Consider the following 26,461-nt stretch of genomic DNA (forward strand, 5'->3'; position numbering starts at 1 on the left):
TATAAATTTATATCTTTTGTATTACTGATAGTCTAAAAATCATGACTAAGATTCTCTTAAATCAGTAAATGTGATACAGCAAGAGCAATGATTGACGGATATGGGCACTAACATTTTATTTGATTTTAAATACATTATCTATCTAGCTCTATATCGAAGATAAAAATAAAACAATTATCAATATACTTTATATTAATGCATATACATTAATAGCACCTATAAACTAAACAACAAATAAAAAATAAAAACATTAATTTTTGCATAATTATCTAAAAATAATATTAAAATTAAGACATATACTAATATCTAACAAGTTATATTATTCAAAGTTTTTATGACTATTAAAGTATTTAAACCTATTTTAAGTTCAGTATCTATATATAAAACAGTCATTTACATAAACATTTAAATATATTTTCAAAACAATTAAATATTATTATTTATAAAAAATACTGAAAACAATTATATTCTATATCTAATGATTTAAATACTTGATACTTAAAAATAAATTTCTTATACTTAACTTCAAATAAAATACAAAATTTCAATATAACTTAATATGTATACATTAATATATACATACATGTTTTGAACAATTATTCACAAGTTATTTACTTGATACTCAAAAGTACAATTTTATATTAGGAGATCATAATAATTTTAAGATATTATTTTGATCTGTAAAGTATTGTACAATAATTGCTTTTAAAAAATAATAATTAATAAATTTAACAGCTGTCAATAATTGTCACAAATGGATGATTATTGAATATTTTAAGTTTCCGTTTGAATTTAAAAGAAAAATATTTTTATAATAAAACTAACATCCTTCACTGGGTATTTAAATAAAATAATTCAACCGGAATGGTGTTACTTTTGAATTTGTGTCGATCTTATAGATGGACACTCAATGATAATATTTTTAATTTGTTAAGGTATACTTTGACTATTTTTGGTAGTATCACAAATATTTTTTGTTCCTTCATTAGAAGCAGGTGGAGAGGACTGTACATTTGGTTTGGTATCTGTAATATAACACTGTTTTTGGCCACTCCAAAGATCCCTCAATTTTAAACAAATGGGATGTAATAGATCATCATTACTTCTTTCCTCTTTTCCCCATAAATCTGAAATAAAAATTGATTGATATTAATTTATGATTATTAAAATTACTTATTAATAAATAACTTATTACATAATGTGTTATAAATTTATAATAATATTATTACTATCGATAGATTTCAAAATATATTTTCAATAAATCTGACGAAATTGTGTTTTTGATTTTTATATTAAATTAATAGAGAATCTGTTAATAACTTAAGCTTTACTCTCATATTCAATAAATAAAATTATTTAACATTTTAGTACTGAGTAGTACGTTTTATGACAAAGCCATTTGTTTTTTTAGGCAGTGGCCGCTGTACCTTATATTCAACACGAAGTGAAATAAAATTAAATATTATTCGTTAATAGAAATTATGAGGATTACTAATTTTGCAATGAAAAGTCATTTAAAAAAATTGTGTCATGTGCCGAAGGATTTTTTACATTTACTTATATTATATAAAATATGTGCTTATCTTTATTAAAATTAAAATTTATTTAAAGATATTACGTCAAGAGGATAGTATGTCAATAAGAGTTACTTTATTACGATGTTATCTATGAATGAATAGTCTACGACAATAGTTTTCCGATTGTTGCGAATTTAATTTTGTAATAATCGACAGTGGATAACATTAACTGGTATGAGACGCTACTATTTTGTTTAAATTAAATACTCCATTTTTTGTAATGATGAATTACGAATTACGAATTTGGTATGTAAATAATAACGTATTATGCTGTTTTAAAAAATGTATAGTATTAAGACTGACGCTGAATGTTTTCCATAGTGTTTTTTTTTTTTAATAAGAGGATATAAAGAACAAAAATAAGTTAACAATTAAATAGTAAGTTATTTTTTTTCTTGTTGTATTTAAGGAATTTGGTCCAACAGGTCAACGTCCAGGTCATGTTACAATTAAGTTTAATGATTTATGCATGAAAAATAAAATTATGATACTAAAAACGTATATTGGAAGCGTTGTATTAGCTTTTTGTTAACAAGATAAGATAAGCAAATACTACATTGAGATATCACTGACACGATTAGAACACTTATGCTTCATGAAAGTTTCTTTTAAAAACCAATGTTAAATCATTAAATTCGTGAATCACTTTCAGTTTATTCATTGCATGTTTTGTAAGTATTTTTACAACACTAATTTTTTATTATTTCTTGTTAGTTTGAATTTAAAATTTTTTTGCAAAATTCTTAAACTATTTAAGATAAAATTAATTTCTATAAGACTATTATTTGTATAAAAAATATCACACCAGAAAATGAAAAATTTGATTGCTTGAATGAAATTAAGGTTATACAAATGCATATATTATTAACTATTTTATAATTGATAAAAATGTATTTATGCAAGTTTAAATATTTCAAAAATACAAACATTTAATTAATATCAGATTATTTCATACGAAATCATGTATTATTTCTATAGACTATTTAGCTATCAAACATATAAAATCGAAAAGATGTTTTTTCCGATAGATATTATAAAATTGACCTTGTATCAAGAGAAAAAAGTAAAATTGTTTGTCAGAAATTTTTTTAATAATTAATAATACTATGTATTTCTAACAGTAGAAAGAAATTTATGATCGATAGAAATATAAAAATGTAAAAATAAAATGATTTATTTACGATTAATCTTTTTCCAACATATTCTCAAGAGTTTTTCTAAATAACTTCAATTTTAATAAATATCATTTTATTGTTTGAGTGCTAAATCATTAAATTTAAAAGTTTTTAAATTAGTCTAACGTATAGTAAATTTTAGAAAAAATATAAGAGACGAATTAGAGGCACAAAAACATTAAGGTAAATTTTTAATTAAACTATTCATTTAATATAAGAATAATTTACGATACTTAATAACTATAGAAAATTCCTGTGATATAGAAATTTGTATTAAATTATAATTAAACATGATATATACACAGACACAACTAAAACAAAATTGTTGAGATAGTTAATTGAATTTTTTCCACTCTAAAAAAATTCGTGGTAGGAATCATATTAAATATGTTTACAGGTATTTCTATTTCACTGTTTGTTAAATGGAGGGAGATATTTAAACCAGCTAATTTCATTTTAATTAATTAATAATGAGACTGCATTATTTAATCATCATTTTTATTATAATATAAATTTAGAATGGAATATAGATTATTAAATTTATGTAAATTCTAATGGATATTTTTTTTATATACTTTTATCAGTTAATAGTTTTTAATTTTCTTTTATTTAATATTAATAAATATAATTCTAGAATTTAGAAACGGATAATGAAAATAAAATATATAACATTGAAAGTCATTAAATTGTTTTTTTAAATTTAAATCAACTGAAGATCACGAAATATTAAATTATTCCAGAGACATACGGTAATAAATAAGTAAGTAATTTGTTTGTCTATTAATTATGACTTAGATATATTTTTAGGTTATGTCATGTAATACCGACAAGATATACATCCAAGCTAATATTAAACAATTAGTAAAATTTGCTTAACCATGTATAGAAAAATAAATTTATTCCGATAATAATCTAAAAAAATGTATCCAATAAACACAAATTAAACAACGAAAAGTAGAACTTTAGCTGTATTTCAAACCATTTAAAAATAATTCCATTTATCTTTTAACTATTGTTAATAGAAAAATATAAAAAATAAAGTATTTATAGAAGTTAATTTTAAAAGAAAAAAGAATTGTTAAAGGACAATTTTTAAAAACGTTAAAAAAGTTTAAGATTCATAATTAATTGAGCTATTGTTTGAAGAAAAATGATTTTACATGAAGTACTAATTTAATAATATTGATTGTATTGCAACGTATTACACACCAGTAATTAGCATGAGATTAACAATGAAAAATATTTATCTTATCAAAAGTCAAGATTTATGTACTCAGGTAAGCAGTTAAAATGGTAGTAATAAATTAATACCATTTAAAATAATTCAATTTTACAATTTATCACATTAAAAAGATGTATATATTATTTATAATGCATGAAATATAATAAAATGTTTGTATGTGTTTTTTTCACTGCCACAATAAATTTAAAGAAATAAACGTGCATATTATTAACCAGTAAAACAACTATAAGATAAAATTAAATAGCATGTTATTTCTAGAAACTTCAAGAATACCTATTTGTATTACAGAATGTTCAATAACATTTAAATGAAATAAAAAATTTTTTGTCAAACTTAATATTTTATCCATTACACATAAGAATGAAATAAATTTGTACTTGAGGTATTATTCATCAGTGAGTAATATAAAAGATAATTTTTGAAATAATCTTTTAGAATTCATAATTAAACTAAAAAAAATTGTAGAACTGAATAATTATAGTAACTTTATTGTAGTGAAACTATACTTTCTTTTTTATTATGCTGAACACGTTCCTCATTAAATAATTTTCTTATTTTTAATTAAAAAGAAATGTTTATGGTTTTTGAATCATGACAAAGGCAATAGACAAAATACTAACAAAAAATAGGTAAATATGAGAGCCGAATAAATTATTTAAAAGACTGTGCAATGATTGCCTAAAATACCAAAACATATAAATTGAGATATAACAGTTTTATTCATCATCATCTCCTTAGTCTCTATCCTAACTAATTGGGATCGGATTACCTTACGATTTGACAGGATTTTTTACACTGACTATCGACCTGACACAACCTTATCATCATGGCTGAATGAGCCAACAGTAAGGTGGCAAGTTGTGTGTTATGTCAACGATCACGTATGGTAATCCATCCGGCAAACAACAGCAAACAGCACCGCTGAACATCAGCGTTAAGGAGACGACTAAAAGATCCACTGCGCCACACCACGCCCTTAATAACAGTCTTATAAAATAATTAAAAATATCTTAATGTAACACTGAGAAATACTGAGGTTTTTGCATTGATACATTTCATGTTTTACGATAATGCAACTAATGTTTATTAACTAACTCTAAAAGAACCATTGGATTAATATCCTTTAGGGCATTGTAAATTATTAATTGCAAATTATTTGATTAATTTGTTTTTAAAAATTGTATTAGTATATTTCAAAAAAAGTTAAAAATATTACGTCCATTTATTGTTTTGTAGCGTAGCCACTATTGTGTTCAGTCCCTCATGTATGGAATATAAACATAGTATATTTTGCAAATTATTAGTATCAAAATTAACTATTCGAAATTTAACGATGTAAGTAATAAAACATTGCAAAGTTAAATTTCCTTAATACAATAAAAATTCTTTTTGAAGCTAAGGTAAAAACACCCAGTACTGTCGGGTCCTGGTATTGTGGAAATCGGTATAGATTGTATGAAATTTGACAATAAAATCATTTATTATAAAACGAAAGTGTTTGAACTGAGTTCGACATTTTTTGTTCGTAAAAATACTAATAATATATAATTTGAATAGGTAAATAAAAATAATTATTACACCATTGACCATAGGTGTATCTAGAACAAACATTATTTTTGAGGGAAGAGGACTGGGTTATTAAATGAATAAAAATATAGAAAGTTTAAAAAATATTCACTAACTTATAGTAGTATTTTCTCTAAAAATTTTTTTACAACACACAACATAACTTCCCTTGAGATTTTTGGGATGCTAATTTTGAAAAATTAGGAAAGATGAAAAGAGTACACTTAAGATGCTTCTAAAAACATTTTGCTTTTATTTATACATTTTTGATGTAATCCATTCCTCTTTTTACAAGATGAAATTTTTTTAGTTTTTAAAAATAACGTCAATAATTTGATATGTAATCGACTGTAATCTTTGAAGTATCATTGATTAAAATCAGTCTAATAATAACTAAGATTATAGGTCGATAGACACACACACAAAAAATAAAAATAAACACATCATAGTAAACTAATACCTTCTCAGCTTCATATCAAAGCTAAAATAGTACTTTTTATTTTCAAACGATAGATGAATAAAATATAATCTTCAACATAATTATTTAATTCTCCTCTAATGTAAGAACAATTTTTCTTCCCTAGAGGTTTCAAGGTCTAAAATATTGTGTCCTCTAACACAAAATGTATACTCTAAAAATTAAAATTTAATATTTAAAAATTAAAATAGTGAGTAGCTTACTAATTCTTATAATGAGTATTTAGTTTTAACTGTAGGAATAGATATTGTTAAATTTTAGACGTGGGCAACTTTAATTATTTATGCTCATACATTTTTTGAGTATTCTAAAATTAAGTAAAAAAACTACTTTGAATTTATTACCTTCTTTCTGAGTAAGTACAAAAGGAGCTAAAGGAGTTCTATGCAATTATTTCAAAAATGGCATATTTTCAAAAAAAAATGCGTATTACCCTAATATTAAAGTTAGAAAGCTTTCAGTATTTCAAGTTAATTAAAAAGAAATTAACTTTCTTTATAACAATTGAAAATATAAAAATCTGTTTTTAACAAACGCATGTATATGCATATATACATATATATATATATATAATAATTTATTTATATTTACTTAATTATATTTTATTTTATATTTATTTGTACATAATTAGGGCTTTTATTTTATTTTATGATAAAACCTTTGTTAAAAGAAAGTGGAAAACAAATTCAATTTTTATTTGTGCTATAGGTATACTATATAAGTATACGTACAATTAAAATTTTTTTAAAAATAATATTCGAAATTATAAGAAAACGTTCAATCTTCTTGGATTTAATATGATAAATTAATTGCCTACAAGAACGCCTTTAAATTGTTTTGATCATTGATATTTTTTTAATTTTAATTTATAGCCGAATAAATTAAACATGCAATTAAATTTATTTTTTGTTAAAAAAATATGCTTTATAAGAGATTGGAATTAAAAAAATAATGTACTATACATTTTTTTTTCATTAAGTTTTGATATTTTAATAGAATATTTAAAATTATTTCTGTACTTTTATTTTGTAATTAAATGTTACCTTTTCAAGTATTTTAATTTAATATTTATGTTTATTTTTATTAGTTTAGTAGAAATAATTTAATGGAGTAAATTTATAAATTAAATACGCTACTTTAATAATGATTATGAGTATTCTAATTTGTACATTCGAGATGTGGTTGTGATTTATATTTAGTGCATGTTGCTTCAAAATATTTGGCAAACACTTTAATTACATTCAGTACTCAACATAATGTTGAGCACCGTCCAAACTTTCAATTACGACACATACCATTTTCATCCAAACGTGCAATAACGATTAGTGCCTAACGTGTCAATAATTAAATGACCATCATGATATGATGGAAAGGTAACCTTTGATACAACACATAGTGACTTTTAAAGTCACTATGTGTAAATCACAACAAAAAAAAAGATATTTTATTTCATAATATCACATAAGTAAAGGCAATGGAATAAATGCATAAAAATTTAAATTAACGAAGAATACCCAATTCCACAAACAAAACTACAGTATTAGTTCATAATTAGATGGGTGATAAGGCGATACATCATGTAAATAACCTGAAATTATAAATTTTCAAACCGGTAATATCATTTTGTTTCAAATCGACTTAAAGCATATATGTCAAACCACATGTACACACACATAAAAAACAAATTTAAATGATCTACATCGATAAAGTCAATACAAAACGCATTTTAAAATGAACTTTTATATAATACGACCCTGCTAGTATAAACAAACAGTTTAGACAATATTACACTTTCTGTAGTACTCTAACCATAAATTATTAATTTAAAACAATTAATCAACATAATTTTCATATAATATAATTAGTTTCAGATCACATTATTTCATAAATGAAAAATTTAATAACCTTATCCATTAACGACACTTATTAAATTATGTTATTAGGTATTAAAAAGAAAAAAATAACATGTTAAGTCACAAAACAAAAGAATAATTTTTTAAGGATATAACACAATACCTAAGGTTAGAAGTATAACAAATATTTACATTTTTCTATTAAAGCATTAATTAATTCTGATATAATTATTATTGAATGTAGATTTACCTGTCACATAGCTGACTACAACTCCAACGAAAACAGTGACGAATGTGCCAATCAAGGAATAGTACATATAGGTTACTGAATACAAAGAAGATAAGATGTTTCTGAAATAATTGATTATAATAAAATATTAGCCAACTAAGTACTATAAATTTCATGGATGATAATAAAAATAAACAAACTATGTACATTATTATGCACTAAAAATAATTTTACAACATAAATATATATGCATATATATATATATATTATTTTCATTTTATATATAAATATAAATTGATCTAAAGATTTATGTTGTTGCAGAAAAATACCCAAAAAGTGTCAAACAATTTTTCATAAATATGTAGAAATTGTCAGCTTACAATGTAAATTCATAAATTAATATAAATAGTTAGTTTTGTTTTATTTTCTTAATTAGAACCTTTACTTATTAGTAAAATAAAGTACTTATTGTGTATTATTTTGGATGGATAAATTACGTAATTATGCGGTCATTAGATAATTTATCAATTAGTAAGCCCTAGTTATATTATTAGTCTCAATTATAAAAATTAAATTTCTTCGTTAATTTATGATATTATATAAATTATGTTTGAAAATATCTTATGTCACTATAGTATAAAAGGGACTGTAAATTTATTTTATTTCAAAAATGAGTTCTATATAGAACCAACTTTTAGAAAATAAATAATAAAAAATAATTTCGCTAAATAAAAGCAAATACATCGGAAAACAAGTTTGGAATTTACGTTTGTGACTAATTAATAGTTGATGTGTCAAATTTATTAAATGGTAGTTAAATTATTCTCTATGTACAAGGTTTTAAATGAGTAAGAAATAAGTTTATAAATAATGAAAATTCTTATTATCACTTTTAAACACTCAGTATATACCATCAATACTCTCAAAATACTTTAATACTTTAACAATTTCACTTACTCATGGAAAGCTGGTTCAACGACTGGTTCAGTTTGAAGAGTACTACTCACAAAATCCATATCAGTTATGTTTCTAAAACTCATTTTGTACAGCTGATATTGTTCACTAAATGCTGGTTCAATATGCGACGAGAAAGTCATATTGGTACATCCATCAATGTGTGTAGGTTTGTATACAACATTTTTTGGTATGGTAAATGCACCACACACTATTAACAATGTAGTCAAATGGCTGGCTATCATACCAGTTGCTGCACCCTGTGAAGTATAAAGTATTATGAGGATATTTTTTTTTATAATTTTCCTCTGAACTTATAAGATAATAAGAAGACTAAAAAAAAAATTCAAATTGATTCAGATTATTTACCTAAAATATATTACAAAACGTATTATATTCTATTCGATAAATTACAGTATATATTAAAGCTAAAAATGTTAATAGTTGTGAAAATTGTGAACAGTAAAATAGAACGTGTCGTATAAAAAAAAAAAAGTTTTCAGATGGTAAATTGAAAATTCATGGCCATATCAATTTTTCATCAAAATGAATTGAACTAGCATTATCCTCTTTAAAAGTCATTTTCTTAAGAATATAAAATTACTCTATTTATCCAAGGTCATCACGTCAAGGTTATCATAAATGAGTTTTAAAAAAATGATAGTTATCAAGTTCCAAATCATTTTGATGAACTTTTTAAGTAGCAAGTCAAAAAAATATTGAATTATACTTCCCACACATTTCCCCCATTATTAAATGCTTTATAAACAATATTCAATGTGAATATTTTTTGTTTTTCATATTTAAGCAAAAATAATTTAACCCTATAATTTTATACAATATTTAGTTCTTAGTGAGCAAATAATTACTGTGCGTTATACTCAATTTTTAATTGAAGTAAAAGTAAAATTATAAATTAATTTAACACGCTTTGTAAACTTAATTATATATAATTTGATTACTTTGCTAAATTTCAACATATATAACGATGTGATGATATGCTGTTTTTATCTCGTTATCATAATTTTATAAAAAATAAGAACTACTGTTATCCAAAAATTAAATATTTCAGAAACGTATTCGTGTACATTTTTTTATTACAAAAAAAAAATATTTATAATACCTTCCAGTTAGTAGACGGGAAGAACATAGCTAAAATAAAAACTCCCAGAAGAGGACCGCTTGTTGCTGAAGTCATCAATTGTGACGCATCTATTACTCCTGAAGACTGAGCTACTAAGAACGCAATACCCATTACACACAAACCACAAATACAACCTAAACAAATTACAAAACTATTAAAGTCGCATATTTTGACGTTGTCGAACATTGCTTTCCAATTTTGGAAAACGGCGTTCTTAATACATTTTATTAAGTTCCGATTTCATATTAAATTATATTTTCCAAGAAACTAAAATAAGTCATTAATAAATTAATGATATTCCTTATACTCCATTTCATTTTGGTTGTATTAGCAATAAAAAATAATAACTACTTTACTTAGTAAACTATTATTTATTAAAATTATTTGATTTATTTTATGACTTTTAATACACAAATACATCGAGAAAAATTGCAAGAAAAAAAAAGGAATATAGAAAAACTAATTAAGTATTGAATTTTTAATTCACCTGAATTCTAAATAGATTTTCGATTACTCACTTAAATAAAAAATATTTTATAATACGGAAAAGTTAATCATATATTTTAACATTAAATTACTGTATTACTAATATACATCAATTCTTCCATAGTTATTCGATTCCCTTTTTATACCAAAGAATCGAAATCTAGCTCAATATATGACTAATTAAAATTATTAAAAAATTAACTATTAATTTGAAAACTACAACGTGAATTATATGGTAATTGTTCAAATTTTATGACAGTAACATCCAACTGCATAAACATATTAAAAGCGCACTATGCATGTATTTTATAATATTGTAAATATAAATTTCTATAAATTTTAGCTTATCACCAACAAACATAAGTAATATGAACTATGGTTAACTTATAATATACTCTACTAAACCATAAAGAATATCTAATGGTAATTGTTATGAGAGATGTGCGACGTGACATAGCACATTAACAATAATAACTGAATCATTAAAAAAACGAAAAAAAAATAACTAATCATTCTTTAAGTTTATTTAGATTAAGTTTTTACTCACTTTGAGAAATTGTCTGAAGTGTTTTAAAGGAGACAGAGATTTCTCCTTGGTAAATAATAATTTGTATCTTTTTAATTTGTTAGGGATTTATTTTAAGTTGTTATTACAAAATTAGATAGCAAATTTGTACCAGCCAATGACAGTTATAACAATAACCTGGTTTTATAAATTTCTATAATTGGTTTTAAATTTGATTTTTTTACAACATAATAAATAAAAAACGACAATTTTCCTATGTGTATATAATTGTATTTTGCATTTGCTATCTGAAATGGCCTTGACAATTGACTTAAATTGTTCATCTGATTTTCCGCTTCTTCAATCAATTTTTCGTCTCATCATGATTATTATATTCAATTTTAACGTTTAATGTCAAATATGACAGTCACGGTCAAATTAAAATTTTAACTATCAGACGATTACGTAGGTGTACAATTAAATTGGTAAATTCACTTACTAATAGCTTTAATACACCATAGTTGTTTTGTTTCACTGATTCGTTTGAAAATGGGTATTTGTGATACGAAATCTTCCCATGCAACGGTCGAGACAGAGTTTAAGTTTGATACGAAAATACTGCAAAATGAAATCGATAATTAATCGTTTGGAAACAATTCAGATAATCTGTTGTTATGGAATTTCACCTGAGGCCACTGTTGAATAAACTGGCTAACACGAGACCCATAAATCCTGGAACGAAATAAAATTTGTCGCGTACATAGAAAGCTACTATTTCATCGATTTCTGTTATGTATCCCAACATACGCGGATCACAGTCAGCATACACCGTAAATATGACCATTCCCACAATCCACGAAAGACTGAACAGCACAACCATCAACGGAATTGTCAACCACAAGGCCCTAGGCAAACGTTATGAATTTGGAGATATGACCTAGCCAAACATAAACATATACGGCTGCCGATTTGAATCGATATGTAAAATTCAAAAAAAAGGGGAAAAAAGGAAAAATTATATTGACTTGATTTCAATTTACTTTTCCACTTGTTTCATCGATTCCATACTGAAGTATCGTTGGACAAAATTTTGTTGGCATCCAAACATGGACAATGACATGAACAATTGCCCCAAAGTAGCTGACACGGTAGTTACGCGCAACGATGGATCCATGTCGAGGCTGTAATATAGTAAAATTTAGATAAAAAAATACCATAAATTTTACACTACAAGAAATAAAGAATCAGATACTTACTTGAAAAAATCGAGTCGATCCCGATCCCTATTTACTTCAAAGATGTTAATTGGTCCCTTTGCAATGAAAAATCCATGTAATATTATAATGACACTACATCCAATCATAACTAAACTCTGTACGGCATCAGCAATAATGGCTGATCTCAATCCACCCTGGTAAAAAATAGTTGCAGTTGGCAAATTAGAAATTGATATTCATAATATTGACGTTGTGTAATTTTAATATGATAATAAATTAAATATGTATAATTATGTTTAACTTAACATATAATAATTTTTACATTAACTACTAAAGTGTATAGAAAGCATGCATTTTAAAAATAAAGTATAAATTAGTAAAGTTCACATTGTATTCTATGAACAATTTGACAACCAACATTGTTTTTTACGTATAAAAATCAAAATATACTAAGTATGAATAAATGCTAACCAGTAAAGTGAATATTATTGCAATTAACGATATCGACGAAATAGTAAACCAATATGGCAAACCCATCACAGTCTTTAAGGCGACGCAAGGTGTAAAAACAGTAACGCCAAGATTCAGTAAACTCCTAATAACATAAGTTCCACAAGCAAGTCTCCTCACTAGTCTTGATTTAAATCTCATGTCTAAATACTGCGTACAAATAAAACAAATTAATTAGTGCTATTTGAAACACATATTATATTTATATATTCTAGTATTGATTAAAATTAATAAAATAACAAAAAAACTACTTTATACATTATTAAATCCCTATTTTAACATGCTAAAATTTGTTTACATACATTCACATTTGGGAATCCCAATTTTAGAACTTATATATATTTCACAATAATAATGATAAAGCATATAGAGGTTTACAATTAGTTTTTGTAGATACCATATGCCACCTTAAAAATAAAAACCAAACCGCAACCATCAGTTTTATAAAAAAATGTTATCAAAGATAGTTGAGAAGCATAAGGTAAGACGAGTACTAGAAATTTACATATTAATTAAGTATTTAAAGCTGAAGATAATGAAATTCTTTCTAAAATACTAATTAATTAAATGGAATTTTACATTAATTGAGTACTATGACGTAAACATCATTTATGACTTCCTAAATATTTTTTTCAGTTTTCCATTGGTAAACTATAAAAAATTAAAGAATGTGATAACATTATGGTAGTTTTATTTCTGATAATATTTCATTATTCACCATAATAAAAACATATTCAGTAGTACAAAGTACTTCGCCCTATATTAGATCAACTGATAGTAAGTACCCTATGTCATAAAAGTCGTTTGGCCCGTCTACCACATGTTTCTCAACATTAAAATTATGATCCTTCCGAACGACATGCTAGTATAGTCACATAAATATTTGGTCAGGCTAAAAAAACAGTAGTTAACCCGTACGATAATACTACACATGATGGTTAAAAACAATGCCTTAATTTACGCAAACAAATTTAATTGCTCCCTTAATTGTTGCAATGCATAACAAAATAATTGATAAGTCATATAAAAACCACTAAAATTTTAATAACTTATAATAAATAAAATATATTAGAATAACATTGAATAATTTTAAAAGTTAAATTAACTTATGAATATAACAAACACAAATTAGTTATAACATAAAGTTGTAGCTTGTAATAAATTTTAAAGCTTAATGATAATTAATAATTCAATTTTGATAAATTAATTATAAGTTGTGAAATTATTGTTATTACCGGTTAGGGATCCGATTTATTTTTATAATTACATCATAATATCTAAACAAATAATAAAAAATTACGTTAATATTTCAATGTTAATAAATAAAAAATATTTGATACTGTTTACTTTTTTATTAGATCCCTGAGTGCATATTAAATTTCAACTAAAAAGTTGAGTTGTTTATTTTCTTTTTAAATATTACTTGCTAAAATTTTGCTCTTTAAATACTTTATTATTCAAGAAAAATATTTACAGCTTTTGCACATTATTTTGTATACTTAATTCGATCGCATTTTTATTAATCATTACAATTTTTCTTTTATCATAAAGTTTTAACTACGAAATTTGAAAAAAACGTAACAGTTTCTGAATAACGAAAAATGTGTCCGCTCATTATTTAATGGTTTATCATGTTTAAGATGACATTTGTTATGCAATCATCATAAATTAAGCGTTTAGTACATTTTTAATTTTAAGTGGACGAATTTTTATTGATGCTCTAGGATATTAAGTAAATTAAAAACAATGTTTCACACCACTAAATTGAAGACGTCTTATACAAACACGTATTTCATTCGTCAATACAATACAATAAATGAATATACATATCTATATTATAATAACTATATTAAGTTAATAAAATACTAAAATAAAGTAATAAAATATGAAAAAAATTTAAGTACCAAAGTAACACAACACACTTGAACATGGAAGAAGCATGATAACATTATCATGACTATTGATTAAATGTTCTTAATCAATAGCATAGTAAATATAAATAAATAAAATCATTAAATTAAAAGATCAATTTTTTTTTAGTAAACAAATAATAATATCACATTTAGTAGCAAATAATACTTATAAAATAACTGTAATCAATAAGTAAATTTAATGAAAATATTAATTGCATTTTTATTTACTAATTGATTTTCACCAGTGTATGTATATGTTAACGTCTACTATTTCACTTAATAAGTATACTATATAAAAAATATAAGTAATGAATAAAGAGAGATTACATTTGTCGTTACCTGATAAACTGAAGTAATTCCAAGGTTAAAATAAACTGGTAGGAAAAAGTATAAAACTAAAGGAAATGCGAGCACCATTCCATATAGTGTCTCCCACATACCACTTCCTCTGTAAAATAACTCGGATGGATATCCTAAAACAAAGCAATAAGTTAAAAACAAATTATTTTATTAAAAAATAAATTTCATATGATTTTGATAAAATACTAGTGGATATTGATAGAGTGAAAAATAATTCTTTTAAAATGAACATACAATGAAAAAAAATTTACTTTAATTTTAATACTAAATAATAGATATCGTATTATATATCCATATAATTATAATAACAAATTATTATTAAATATATTAACTAAGTCATATTTATTACCTAAGAAGACTTTAACGCCCAGAAACCCACGAGCAATGGACAAAAGCATAGCTCCCATCGACACTGATCCTTTGGATGCAAACACATAATCAGCTTTCGTTTTTTCTTTTGGTCCAGATATTTTACTGTATATTACTACACCGATCGACGCACCAATCAGCAGTAGGAAAACTGCATAATCGATTATAATACTATTCATGCTTTGTCAAAACTTATCTGAAAAGTTGTAATAAAAATAATAATAAAAATTCTTTTTGTTAATAAAAAAAAAAAAATATATATATATTAATCATAAAACTTTATTCTTAATATTTAGTGGTAGAACTTAATAATTGTATAAAAAAAAAAACAATTAGTTAGCTAATAGGTTAAAAATTTTACTAAAAAAAATTGAATAAAATTTTACTTTTACGAACTTATTTAATAAGTTGTATCTAATTCTCACATGGAAATTAAATTAAAAAAAAAATATATATATATATAAACACACAAAATTATAATTGAGATTAAAAAAAACAATTATTGAAATGTGTATGTGTATTGAATGAATTGTTTTTTTATATATTTTTTAATAACTTAAAAAGTTATACATTTTAAGTAATACATAGTTAATTACCGTTTTACTTATAAAATAAATGAATACCTTATGTATAAACTGATTATAAACGTCAATTAATTGTGGTTAATTTAAAGTAATCAAAACCAGTCAATCAACAATTAAACAGTATACATTTAAATAATCAAATCTAACCCTTTTAGTACGATTCAATAATAACTAATTTAAAACCAATAAAATGAATGAGTCTATCAAAAAAAAAATTGGAATTACAACTTTTAAATAGTCTTCAAGTACAGTTAAAAATTACACCTTGCGTCTACATTTTTTTGGTTGTTTTGACAGTTTATTTTTTATAATGAGCATTATAACAATAAATTTATTATGTATACATTTTATGTATTATATTATAATACAAACAAGGTTACCATGAATGTCATTTGTTGATGACATTATTCAAAATATTACCTCAACTCACTATTATTGTCATCATTAATTCAACTGAAATGTATAATCCCCATATTTATGTTAAGAATGAATGAAACCAAATTCAGTCATAAAATGTTTAGCTCAATAATACACGTTAACAAAAACGTTTTAAAACATTCAAATAATTTTTACCAATTCAAGAATAGTAATAAGATATTTTTAATTCAATGAACTTTTTATACATTAAAACGTTAGAATGTGGTAATGACAACAAAACACTTGAAAATCCAAACACGTGATAAGGGTCTGTGACTTTTCATATTTTATATTAAAATCTTTTGAGCTAAACACAATTAAATTTTAATACACCGTATGAAAATCATACTATCACTCAATTGCGAAGACCCTATCTTTCATATTTTGAATATACTTATTTGAGCACATACTACAATTTATTGTAACAACAAACAAAAAGTAGTGCTACAATTTGTAAAAGATAAAGTGGTTTAAACATAGGGAATACTCAATTATAGTAATTGCATATATTTGTTGTGTAATTTAAGAAATGCTTGAAATTACCATGTGTTAACATTAGATCACGTGATCAACTAACAATTCTATCGAATAGTACAACTACATCTCAAAGCGACCAATATTATTTGAAATATTTTATTTAGATATGTTAGTTAAAAGAAAATGTACCTTCGTACATTCACAATACACAAACCATTACAATGATACCTTTTTAATAAAAATAAAAATTTACTATTTTCATAAAAAAATACAATGTACTAAAATTTACTGCTAAATGCATTGAGTAAACATGGTATGTTTTTTTCTGTTTACCAAAACTTCTCAACATATCCAACCATAAGAAATTGTTTGATACTAAAGTCGCACATCAAAATGCATATATCTACGCTCAATTAGTAAGTAAATAAATAATTGATGAAATTGTGAAATACTGATTTCTAAAATTAAATACCGAAAACCATCCAAGCAAAATATTATCGTTTTATTAATTTTATGTTTTTTGAAGACAAGAACCATTCACTTAGCTTAAAAAAACACTAATTTGATAACTTCTTCTAAAATATGTTTCAAGGAACCTATATTTAACGTTAAACTGAATGTAGCAAATGAAATGTTAACAAAATAATGACAACACAATTTACTATCAGCTACGCACAGAATAAAATGAGTTATGCCTTATAGTTAAAAATATTTTTGACAAATGAATGTCAATAATAATGATNACAATTTACTATCAGCTACGCACAGAATAAAATGAGTTATGCCTTATAGTTAAAAATATTTTTGACAAATGAATGTCAATAATTATGATAATAATAATGAAAGGGCTTTACGTCCGTTGAGTTTAGCAATAAACATAATAAATCCAACACATCGAATATATTATTTTTATTTCAAAGAAACAGTGTTTGTTCGAATGTTATCACTTTTAAAACCTTAAATGATTGAAAATAATGCATAGGTAACCACAATTATTATATGATATGGGTATATGCTTAAAGTATATATATATAGTTTATATTCTATATAAACTGAAATGCTGATACCACTAAAAATATCATAAGTTGATGATACATATTTATTAAGCATAATCACAAATCTTTCAAAGTATTTTACAAGAGCTAAAAGTTGATAAGAGCAAATGCGTAGCATTATTTAATTTTTTTGGTCTATGTTACAATCATTGATTTAACATATATTAAATTAATTCCATTCTCATTGTTAATAGCTTTATCCGTTAATAAATTTTCAATACACCTATCTGATAAGAGAACTTTTTAAATAATTGAAAATCAAAGCTAAGAATAAGATCAACCTTTTCATTCTAAAGTGACTAGTCATCAAATTTTTACATAAAAAAAACTTTAGTCTTTTATTTGATTTAAATTAAATGAATTTTTATTTTTAGAAATAATTACTCAGTAAATAAAAAATTATATTTTATTACAGACTGATTGTATTATTATTTTCTGTATAACCTTGACATTAATGATGAACTGATATAAGTTTTAATTGTAATTACCGGCCGGTTAATTAAACATTCGTATTCAGACTTTTTTAGCATTCATAAAATACAATAAAGTATTGAATATTAAAAGATGATGAAATAATTTTTCTTTTGTACCAGCCCATATACCACGATAAGATAAACATTTAACACTAAAAGTTTTTATATTAAAGCTAATACAATCATTTCATTTAAGATAACGCGACTAGGGACAAATAAAAGACGGTAACTATTGTCTAATTAATTATTTGTTATTGTAGTTATTTAACGCATAAAACTAAATCTTATTACCCAAAGACATTAACTCAAACAGACATTGTTTTTAACTAATTATAATGGACAAAAAAGAATAGTACTGTACTAAATGAGTAGCTGGTTCTTTATGACTAATCATGAACACACTCAGTAGTTATTGTTCATCTAAGCACATTTGTGCTAAAGTAAATATACCGTTGCTAAAATGAATGTATACATTTATTTTTAATTATTTTATAATATAAAAATTTTAGTGAATTAGTTACTTTATGAAAATTAATTTCATGTTAAGCTATTCCAAAGTTTAGACTATATAACACATCTATTATACATTTATTACAATAATATTTTTATTAATATGCTTTATTGTATTTTATGACTCAAAGAAAATTAAAATAGTTAAAATAATAAATAAATAAATATTAGAAAATCTTGATCAAAGATTTTGTTTCAAAACGTAAAAATAAAAAAATAAATGCACAACATGCGATAATTGAAGAGTTAGTAATCATAAAATGAGTTAGAATTTACTTACATGCACTTTTTGAAATTAAAGTGTGTAATCAAAATGAAGAATATAATAAAATATATGAGTATGCAGCATATCAATGAAAAACTAATGTTTAAATGTATAGTTTAAATGTAACACTTATTAATTTCTAATGAAATTTACACATTATCTATAAAAAAAGTTGAATCATAAAGGAAAAACAGTCTTCCCATTAAATATCGAAAGTTTAAATATTACACAGTTAAAAATAATGTTTTTACATCGCAAAATATTAAAATATTTTTAATATAATATATTTGTGTTATACAAATACATGAAAAATTATTCGAGAATTTCTATTTCTACATGGATGTAGTCTCGTTAAAGCTATACATCTTAAAATAAAATATTAATAAATAATTATAAAAAAATAGTACATTATAATGTTATCATACTAATTTGATATTGGTAATTTAAAATTAAGATTTCTCAAAGAAATATCAAATTGTATAAATATTTTTATTCTTAAGTTTTAGCACGTTCCTCGGTAATATGTGTATAGTCACGTGACAAATTTTACAACTACGTTTAGAAATTGTTTTTTATAAAATTAATTAATAATTAAGTAACTCATTTCAATAGTCTTACTATTGACTCATTAGATTGTATGGACGAGTTTTTAATAGTTGAAATTAGCAGTTTATCTATTAAAGAAGAATGATATTACCTTATAAATACAGGAATTACATGGTTTAGTACAATTTATCTCAAATTGAAATGATAAGGGCTTTTTTTGACCTAAATAATGAATACAAGCTACGCAAATATCATAGAAAAATAATTAATACACAAGTTTTTACTTCGAATTCAATGGCACTGCATCATTATCTTTTTGATTTACTATTAAATATTCTCAATGTAATAAATATTCAAATGATAAAGAGAAATAAATTAATAAAAAAAATTTTGTTGAAAAACTAACATATTTTTTTATGACCCTAATTATAATTTTACGATTACTCAATACACTAACTGAGACATAAACTAAGAGCAGTTAATTGAATGTAGTGATAATTTGTATAACTATAGCATTTTTCTCGATAATATTAGAAAATAAGTTATTTAGTATAAACTTTTTTGATATTTCACAGAGATACAGACTTACAATTAGAGTTTTATTTTCGCCATAAATCCCACGCAACATGATAATGTGCAAATATTTCAATATTTTTTTTACTCAAAAATTATAACGTCAAATGTCTGTTGAAGAACGTAAACACCATTGCACATATTTTATTTACATACGTCATAGTTTTGAATGAATAACATTATAATCACATGTAATATGTATCATTTTGTAATTGAAAAAAAAATGTAAGCATTAATTCAAAATTAGAAGTGGGGGTTGTATTGCAAAAATATAGAGGAGTTTCTGTACAAAAAACAGACTTCTATGTTAGCTGCATCAGGCTTACATGCCATTACGATAACACATCCGGTAGACAGCAAGTACACTATTTCAGTTATGCAAAATAGAACAGTTTTTTCTTTTTGAAATTAATTATGATAAACTTACAATGCAAAGACCATGACTTATTTTGTTAGAAATAAAAATGCAGGTTTCAACCATTGTCATATGGATTCAGAATCATGAAATAAACATAACCCCTTTGCTGAACAAAGCATGATAGATAATAAAAAACAAAGCTTTAATAATTATCAATAGTGAAAAGAAACAGTATAAAAAAAAAATAAGTTTGTACCAAGTTTTTCTTATCTTATTGCACAAATTGATATGAAATATAACGCGTTTATTTTTAAAACGGGTCGTGTTATGATTAGAAATTATTATTAATTTTCGAGTAAAATACTTAATAATTAATTTTTATACATAAGTTTTGCAACATTATGCAATAATGTTTCTGTATAAAATATAACTTAAAACATTGCACAATTTTTAGAACAAATTTTAAAATATTATTTGGGGATTCATATGCTAATTTCAAATAAAAAGAGTTCCATTATGTTAACAAGAAGAGTCACCGAATAATTTTTATACTGTCTAGTGTTTATTTTTCACTGTCGATTACTAAAGTAATGACTAAATAATTAGTCAGAGCGATTAAAATTCGCGTACAAATGTCGAGTGTCGATCAACTGTTGAACTGGTCATGTCAACGCACATGAGTAAAGCCATCACATTCACGATAATTATTATCATATATCGACAGCAGACAATGACTATTACAGCGTTGTGTGTAATACGCTACAGTACAGTTGTGTTGGGTAAACACAATAAACGGTGTAATTGTCGTTGGCCGCAAAACGTTATGAGAACAACTAGACAAAACAACCACGCGAATTTCGTTATAAAAACAATGAAACAAAAACTGGTAATGATTTATGAATTTACACGTGGCTGTCCACTGAGAAATCTTGACCATACAATTATTAAAATGAGTTTTATCGTTAACCGTGCAACTGTAATACAGTGTACGGTACTTCTAAATTGACTTAACATCTTGGTAACGATAATGAAGTATAGTTGTAAAAGGCGTTTGCATTTGGCTAATTGCCGACCAGTTTATTGCCACTTGTTTGTAGCGTGCGAAATCAACGCGAAACCAATTCCTTTTTTGTATAAGATAATTTCATCTTTTTTTTTTCAAATGAAAATAAATTGCGACTGACATTCCGGAAAATCTATTATTATATTTTAAGGTCACTTTTCATAATGAGATAAGAATAATAGTGAAAATATCTGTCAATATAAGTTATAATTAGTGTATTAACTGTCACAAAACAAGTTTTGAAACTTGGACGAATTAAATGAGAACAAATGAAAGTCAACATACAACAAAATTTTGCCTTAGACTACATCCATGGTTGTCTTTTGATTCATAAAAAAAAAAATTAATGTTTTTTTGTCATTAAGTCTTTACATTTGGTTGCTTATCAAAGCGAGGGTAATATATTGAGTAATTTTTTTAAGTTATTAAAATAAAACTTTCAAAGTTTTTTTTTATTTCATTAATAGTAACGAATTCTTTAACAACCTAATGATGCCATTGATGGTAATTTGAAAAAAAAATGAAATAGTACCAATTTGCAAAACGCGCGTGGAGAAAATCACGTAGTAACACAACTGTTCATAAGTGAATGTAGAAAGTGCAGGGACAACGTGTTAAACAATTTATTTAAAATATTGAATCTTTAATTGATTAGCCCCACCCAAAACACAACGAAATTCCTAAAATAATTGAATTTAGAGTCTCATAAAATCACAACTACATCGTAGAATAACAATTATAAATCTGTTAATTGACAGAACTTTTTAAAATCCGACAATGGCTATATCTAACTAATAGTTAAAAAAAAAAAATGTTTAATTTTGCAAAATGGAATGCATTAAATGAAAAAATAAATATTAAAAATAATCTTAAAGACATACATATTAAAGAGGCCAAGCACCAAACATGTACCAAATTCAAAATGCTAAATTTATCTTTATATAACTTTATCTTTTATTATTTCCATCGAGCCAAAGTTTCACACACTTTTGTTGTTTAATCCATTTATTATTAAAGACAGAATTAAAATTGAAAATGAATAAAGTAAATATAAAGTGATATTATTTTTATTACTATAAATTACTTTCTATAAACACATACTAATCCAGCAAATGACATTTTACTATGATTAATAAGTAAACAAATAAGGTAATTTGTGAATCGAGTATATCATTATCATATCTAAATAACTCTTAATAATTCATATCGTTAACTCTAACAAAGAAATATTCAAGAAATTCATCAACTCAAATCCTAAAATTTCCTAATATTGGTTATTGGAAAAACATTAAATCTTTTACTCAAATACAAGTTTTGTAAAATCTGTTTTGTTTTAATTGACTAGAGATTTTCTTGATACATATATATTATAAAAGAAGTCATGAAGAAAACTGTCGAAAAGTATAACAATTATTCTATAAGTTAAATAACAACTTTATTTATTTATTTTTTTAATGCTGACATGGATGCGCATATTTAGACAAAATACTAATATACTAATTACTGCATTTCTACAACGCATGAACATCTGTAGAATATCGTAAGATAAAAAATGACAAGTTACAAAAACTACTAATTTAAAATTTGCAAACCCAATAATAATATTTTTTATTACTATTAGGAATTATTTACAATAGAACAATACTAAAACAAATTTACTAGGTTCAGTAAAAAAATAATTTAAATTATTAGATAATTACAATTGTCACTTCGATTAACTAATACTATCTATCAGACACTTCATGTACATTTTTCACAGAGTAACTTAATATTGATATATTTTAGTAAGAAAAAGGTTAAGAAAAAAATGTAAGCATAACTCGATAATTTTTATTTAACTAATATGAAATCAAATAGTGTACCTTACGTAGAAAAAAGGCTGGAATTTGCAACACTGCATTCCAAGATACATTTTTATGATGTTTACAAGATAATTTTAAAATCGTAATCTAAACATTTTTTTTTTGAGTTATAAATAAAAATAAAAACACGATTATAGTATATATATATATTATAAACAAATATATATATATATATATATATATATATATTGATGTGTATACGGTTTTAATATTACCAATATTAATACACATATATTTTTGTTTACTAACATGTATTTAACTTTTTAATAATTTAAAAAAAAAAATCAATAGTTATTATGTGTTACTTCAATCATATTATTAACCTTTTAGATGTTACATTAACAATAAAAAGATAAAAACAGTATACTAAAAAAATGAGTATAAAAGACCTCAATAGTTAAAAATTGCAATATTTTAGGTAAACAACAATGTTACATGCTAATGATTTTGGTACTTAATAAAATTTAAGTCCTTGATTTATTTATTTTTAAACGACCTACAAAAGTAATATGCAGAGTTTGGTTAGTAATCACAACTATCAAAATCTGTTGAGTTTTTATTTTATAAATTGACAAGTAGAGACAAAACTTGTCAAAATATTTTTGTAATTTAAACATTTTCGCTAGTAATTCATAATACAAATATTTGTTTCAATCTAAAAATAGATAACCTCATGCTATTGGCAATGAATGTAAACAAATTATTTAAGTTCACAAAATAATTAAGTTTCCTACTAACTCTATCTTCAAATCTATTTATAATCAAAATAACAAGAACAATTTATAGATATTTATCTTGAAGAATGATCGATTGTATCCAATATATCACATAACAATGTTATAAGTTGATCAGTTATGAATTGGCCATTAGTTTCATAAATAATTACTTTTTTAATTTATGTTTAGTTTACACTAAACATCAACTATTTCAATGAAAAAAATCTTTAAAAAAAGAAATGAAAAATATAATATTTATTTGCGATAAAATTTTAATTTATCTAATAGTCTTATAATAATAATTTAGCTACAGCTTAAATTATACAAGCAAGTAAAGCATGTTGATAATAGTATTTGTTATCACTTTTTTAATTTTGTTTAATTAGTTCAATAGTTAAGTACAAATACAGGTTTAAATAACAATATTATTTAATAGTATAATTTTTGAATATTAAATATTACTATTATGTATATAAATAAAAATAAAATTGAAATGAATACCTTTAAATTGCGACGTTTTCAAGAGTGACTTTTTCTTACAACTATATATAAAAATATAAATTGTAAAATTGAGCAAGTATTTTATTATTGGTGAAATAGCGTTTTTGTATCCTATTCAAAATCAGTTGTTCTAAATGTCTTCTAAACAATTATTTTACTTAATTCGTTTAAAATTAATTTACTTAAAATGGATTACTAACTAAAGAAGTTAAAAACTTTTATTAATAAAAAATACAAGCTATCAATTGTTCAGTACATATATTAAAAACAAATTTATTCCAAGTAAAAAAACCACACGGATAAATAAAAAGTGTATGTCGCGAAGGAAGATAACTAACGTAGTGTTGCTTGCGTATAGCGCAACATGTGAACTGAATTAAACGTGCGGCGATTTGGTAGACAAGATGAGTGTAATGTGCCGGTGTGCCTATATACTATTACTAGATAACGTTATCATTATATTGTGTTGAATAAGGCGTTGGTTGTATATTAGGTATTGCAACTCTTATGAAAATCATTCGTTACAAAATGAAACAATGATGTAAAAAACATGTATTTATAATGTCGTAGAATAAAATATATATGGATATTTAATCGTAAAAGTCTATAGAAAAAAATATTTTACAAAATATCTGTAAATTTAAGCCCTCCTTGCTTTTGAATAATAAACTGACTTGACGATTTTGGAAATATAGACCCCCACCTTCTTCTTCTTTATTTGTGATAATATCGTTTAAACTTTTATTATTTTCTTGCATGATTTCCTCATTGAGTTTACCTTATATGTAAAATACACATCAGTATTTATAATTTAAGATCAATCGGCAAAAAAAGTCATATTTTTTTAATACATTAATTATTATTATTACTATAATTTAATAATTATTTAAATAAAAATATTATTGTATTACGCTACAATAGATAGCTTCATTGTTACAGTAAATTCGTCGACAGTACTTTGCTATGATCGCATATACGAAGCATTTGATTGGCCAAGATCCAAAAAACTTTATATATTTATAGAATAATATTATTTTTAATAATTGTTACAAAGAAATTTCGTGGTCGAAGGTGGTATTAAATTTTCAAAAAATGTATTTACACGCATCAAGTCCTCCAAACATGTAGGCGTGTGCCTATAATTAAAATCATTATAAAAATAATTTACCCTTTATTTTAAGAGGTGAAATTAACATTAACAATATGACATAGTCATTGTCATATTAATAATGACAGTTTTATAGTACTTGAATATTTTTGTTGAGATTATTTAAAAAAAAATTAAGAATGAATACACATAAATATTTTTTCGGATAATTAAAAAAAAATATTGTGTTCATCTATTATAGAATTACTCTAATTAAATTTATAATTTTTGAGTGATCAAGCCTTTTTTTAGCATAAATTGACCAAAAATAATAATGTTTACTTTGATCAAAACAATATATATATATAGTGAATTTTATACTGAAGACATTATTG

The 26,461-nt window shown here is 23.8% G+C and overlaps 1 protein-coding gene and 1 long non-coding RNA gene across 7 annotated transcripts; one reads left to right on the forward strand and one right to left on the reverse strand.

Annotated features, from left to right (window-relative positions):
* Positions 1-25,364, reverse strand: LOC126902600 (sodium-coupled monocarboxylate transporter 2). 4 transcript variants are annotated; one of them, XM_050680039.1, is made up of 12 exons: positions 24,980-25,363; positions 15,560-15,775; positions 15,190-15,323; positions 12,899-13,087; positions 12,467-12,621; positions 12,251-12,391; positions 11,897-12,115; positions 11,710-11,828; positions 10,199-10,353; positions 9,079-9,335; positions 8,143-8,243; positions 1-1,127 (listed from the first exon to the last, which is right to left on the reverse strand). In XM_050680039.1, exons 2-12 carry the CDS (start codon positions 15,756-15,758, stop codon positions 931-933), a joined length of 1,866 nt encoding a protein of 621 aa, XP_050535996.1. In that variant the 5' UTR covers positions 15,759-15,775; positions 24,980-25,363; the 3' UTR covers positions 1-930. The 4 variants fall into 4 exon arrangements, with proteins under 4 accessions (XP_050535996.1, XP_050535999.1, XP_050535997.1 ...); XM_050680040.1 differs by lacking the exon at positions 1-1,127 and adding an exon at positions 6,005-6,193 and having other exon boundaries at positions 24,980-25,364; XM_050680041.1 differs by lacking the exon at positions 1-1,127 and adding an exon at positions 7,469-7,627 and having other exon boundaries at positions 24,980-25,364.
* LOC126902602 (uncharacterized) lies at positions 1,594-8,323 on the forward strand. 3 transcript variants are annotated; one of them, XR_007703266.1, is made up of 6 exons: positions 1,595-1,823; positions 1,987-2,248; positions 3,387-3,501; positions 3,560-4,029; positions 7,983-8,060; positions 8,137-8,323. It is a non-coding gene; the product is annotated as an uncharacterized LOC126902602 (long non-coding RNA). The 3 variants fall into 3 exon arrangements; XR_007703265.1 differs by having other exon boundaries at positions 1,594-1,823; positions 3,387-4,029; XR_007703267.1 differs by lacking the exons at positions 7,983-8,060; positions 8,137-8,323 and adding an exon at positions 4,254-4,389 and having other exon boundaries at positions 3,387-4,029.
* Positions 25,365-26,461: the final 1,097 nt, after the last annotated feature.

This window comes from Daktulosphaira vitifoliae, unplaced genomic scaffold, assembly GCF_025091365.1.
Source record: "Daktulosphaira vitifoliae isolate Bord-2020 unplaced genomic scaffold, ASM2509136v1 Scaffold_3, whole genome shotgun sequence".
NCBI classification, from domain to species: Eukaryota; Metazoa; Arthropoda; class Insecta; order Hemiptera; family Phylloxeridae; genus Daktulosphaira; species Daktulosphaira vitifoliae.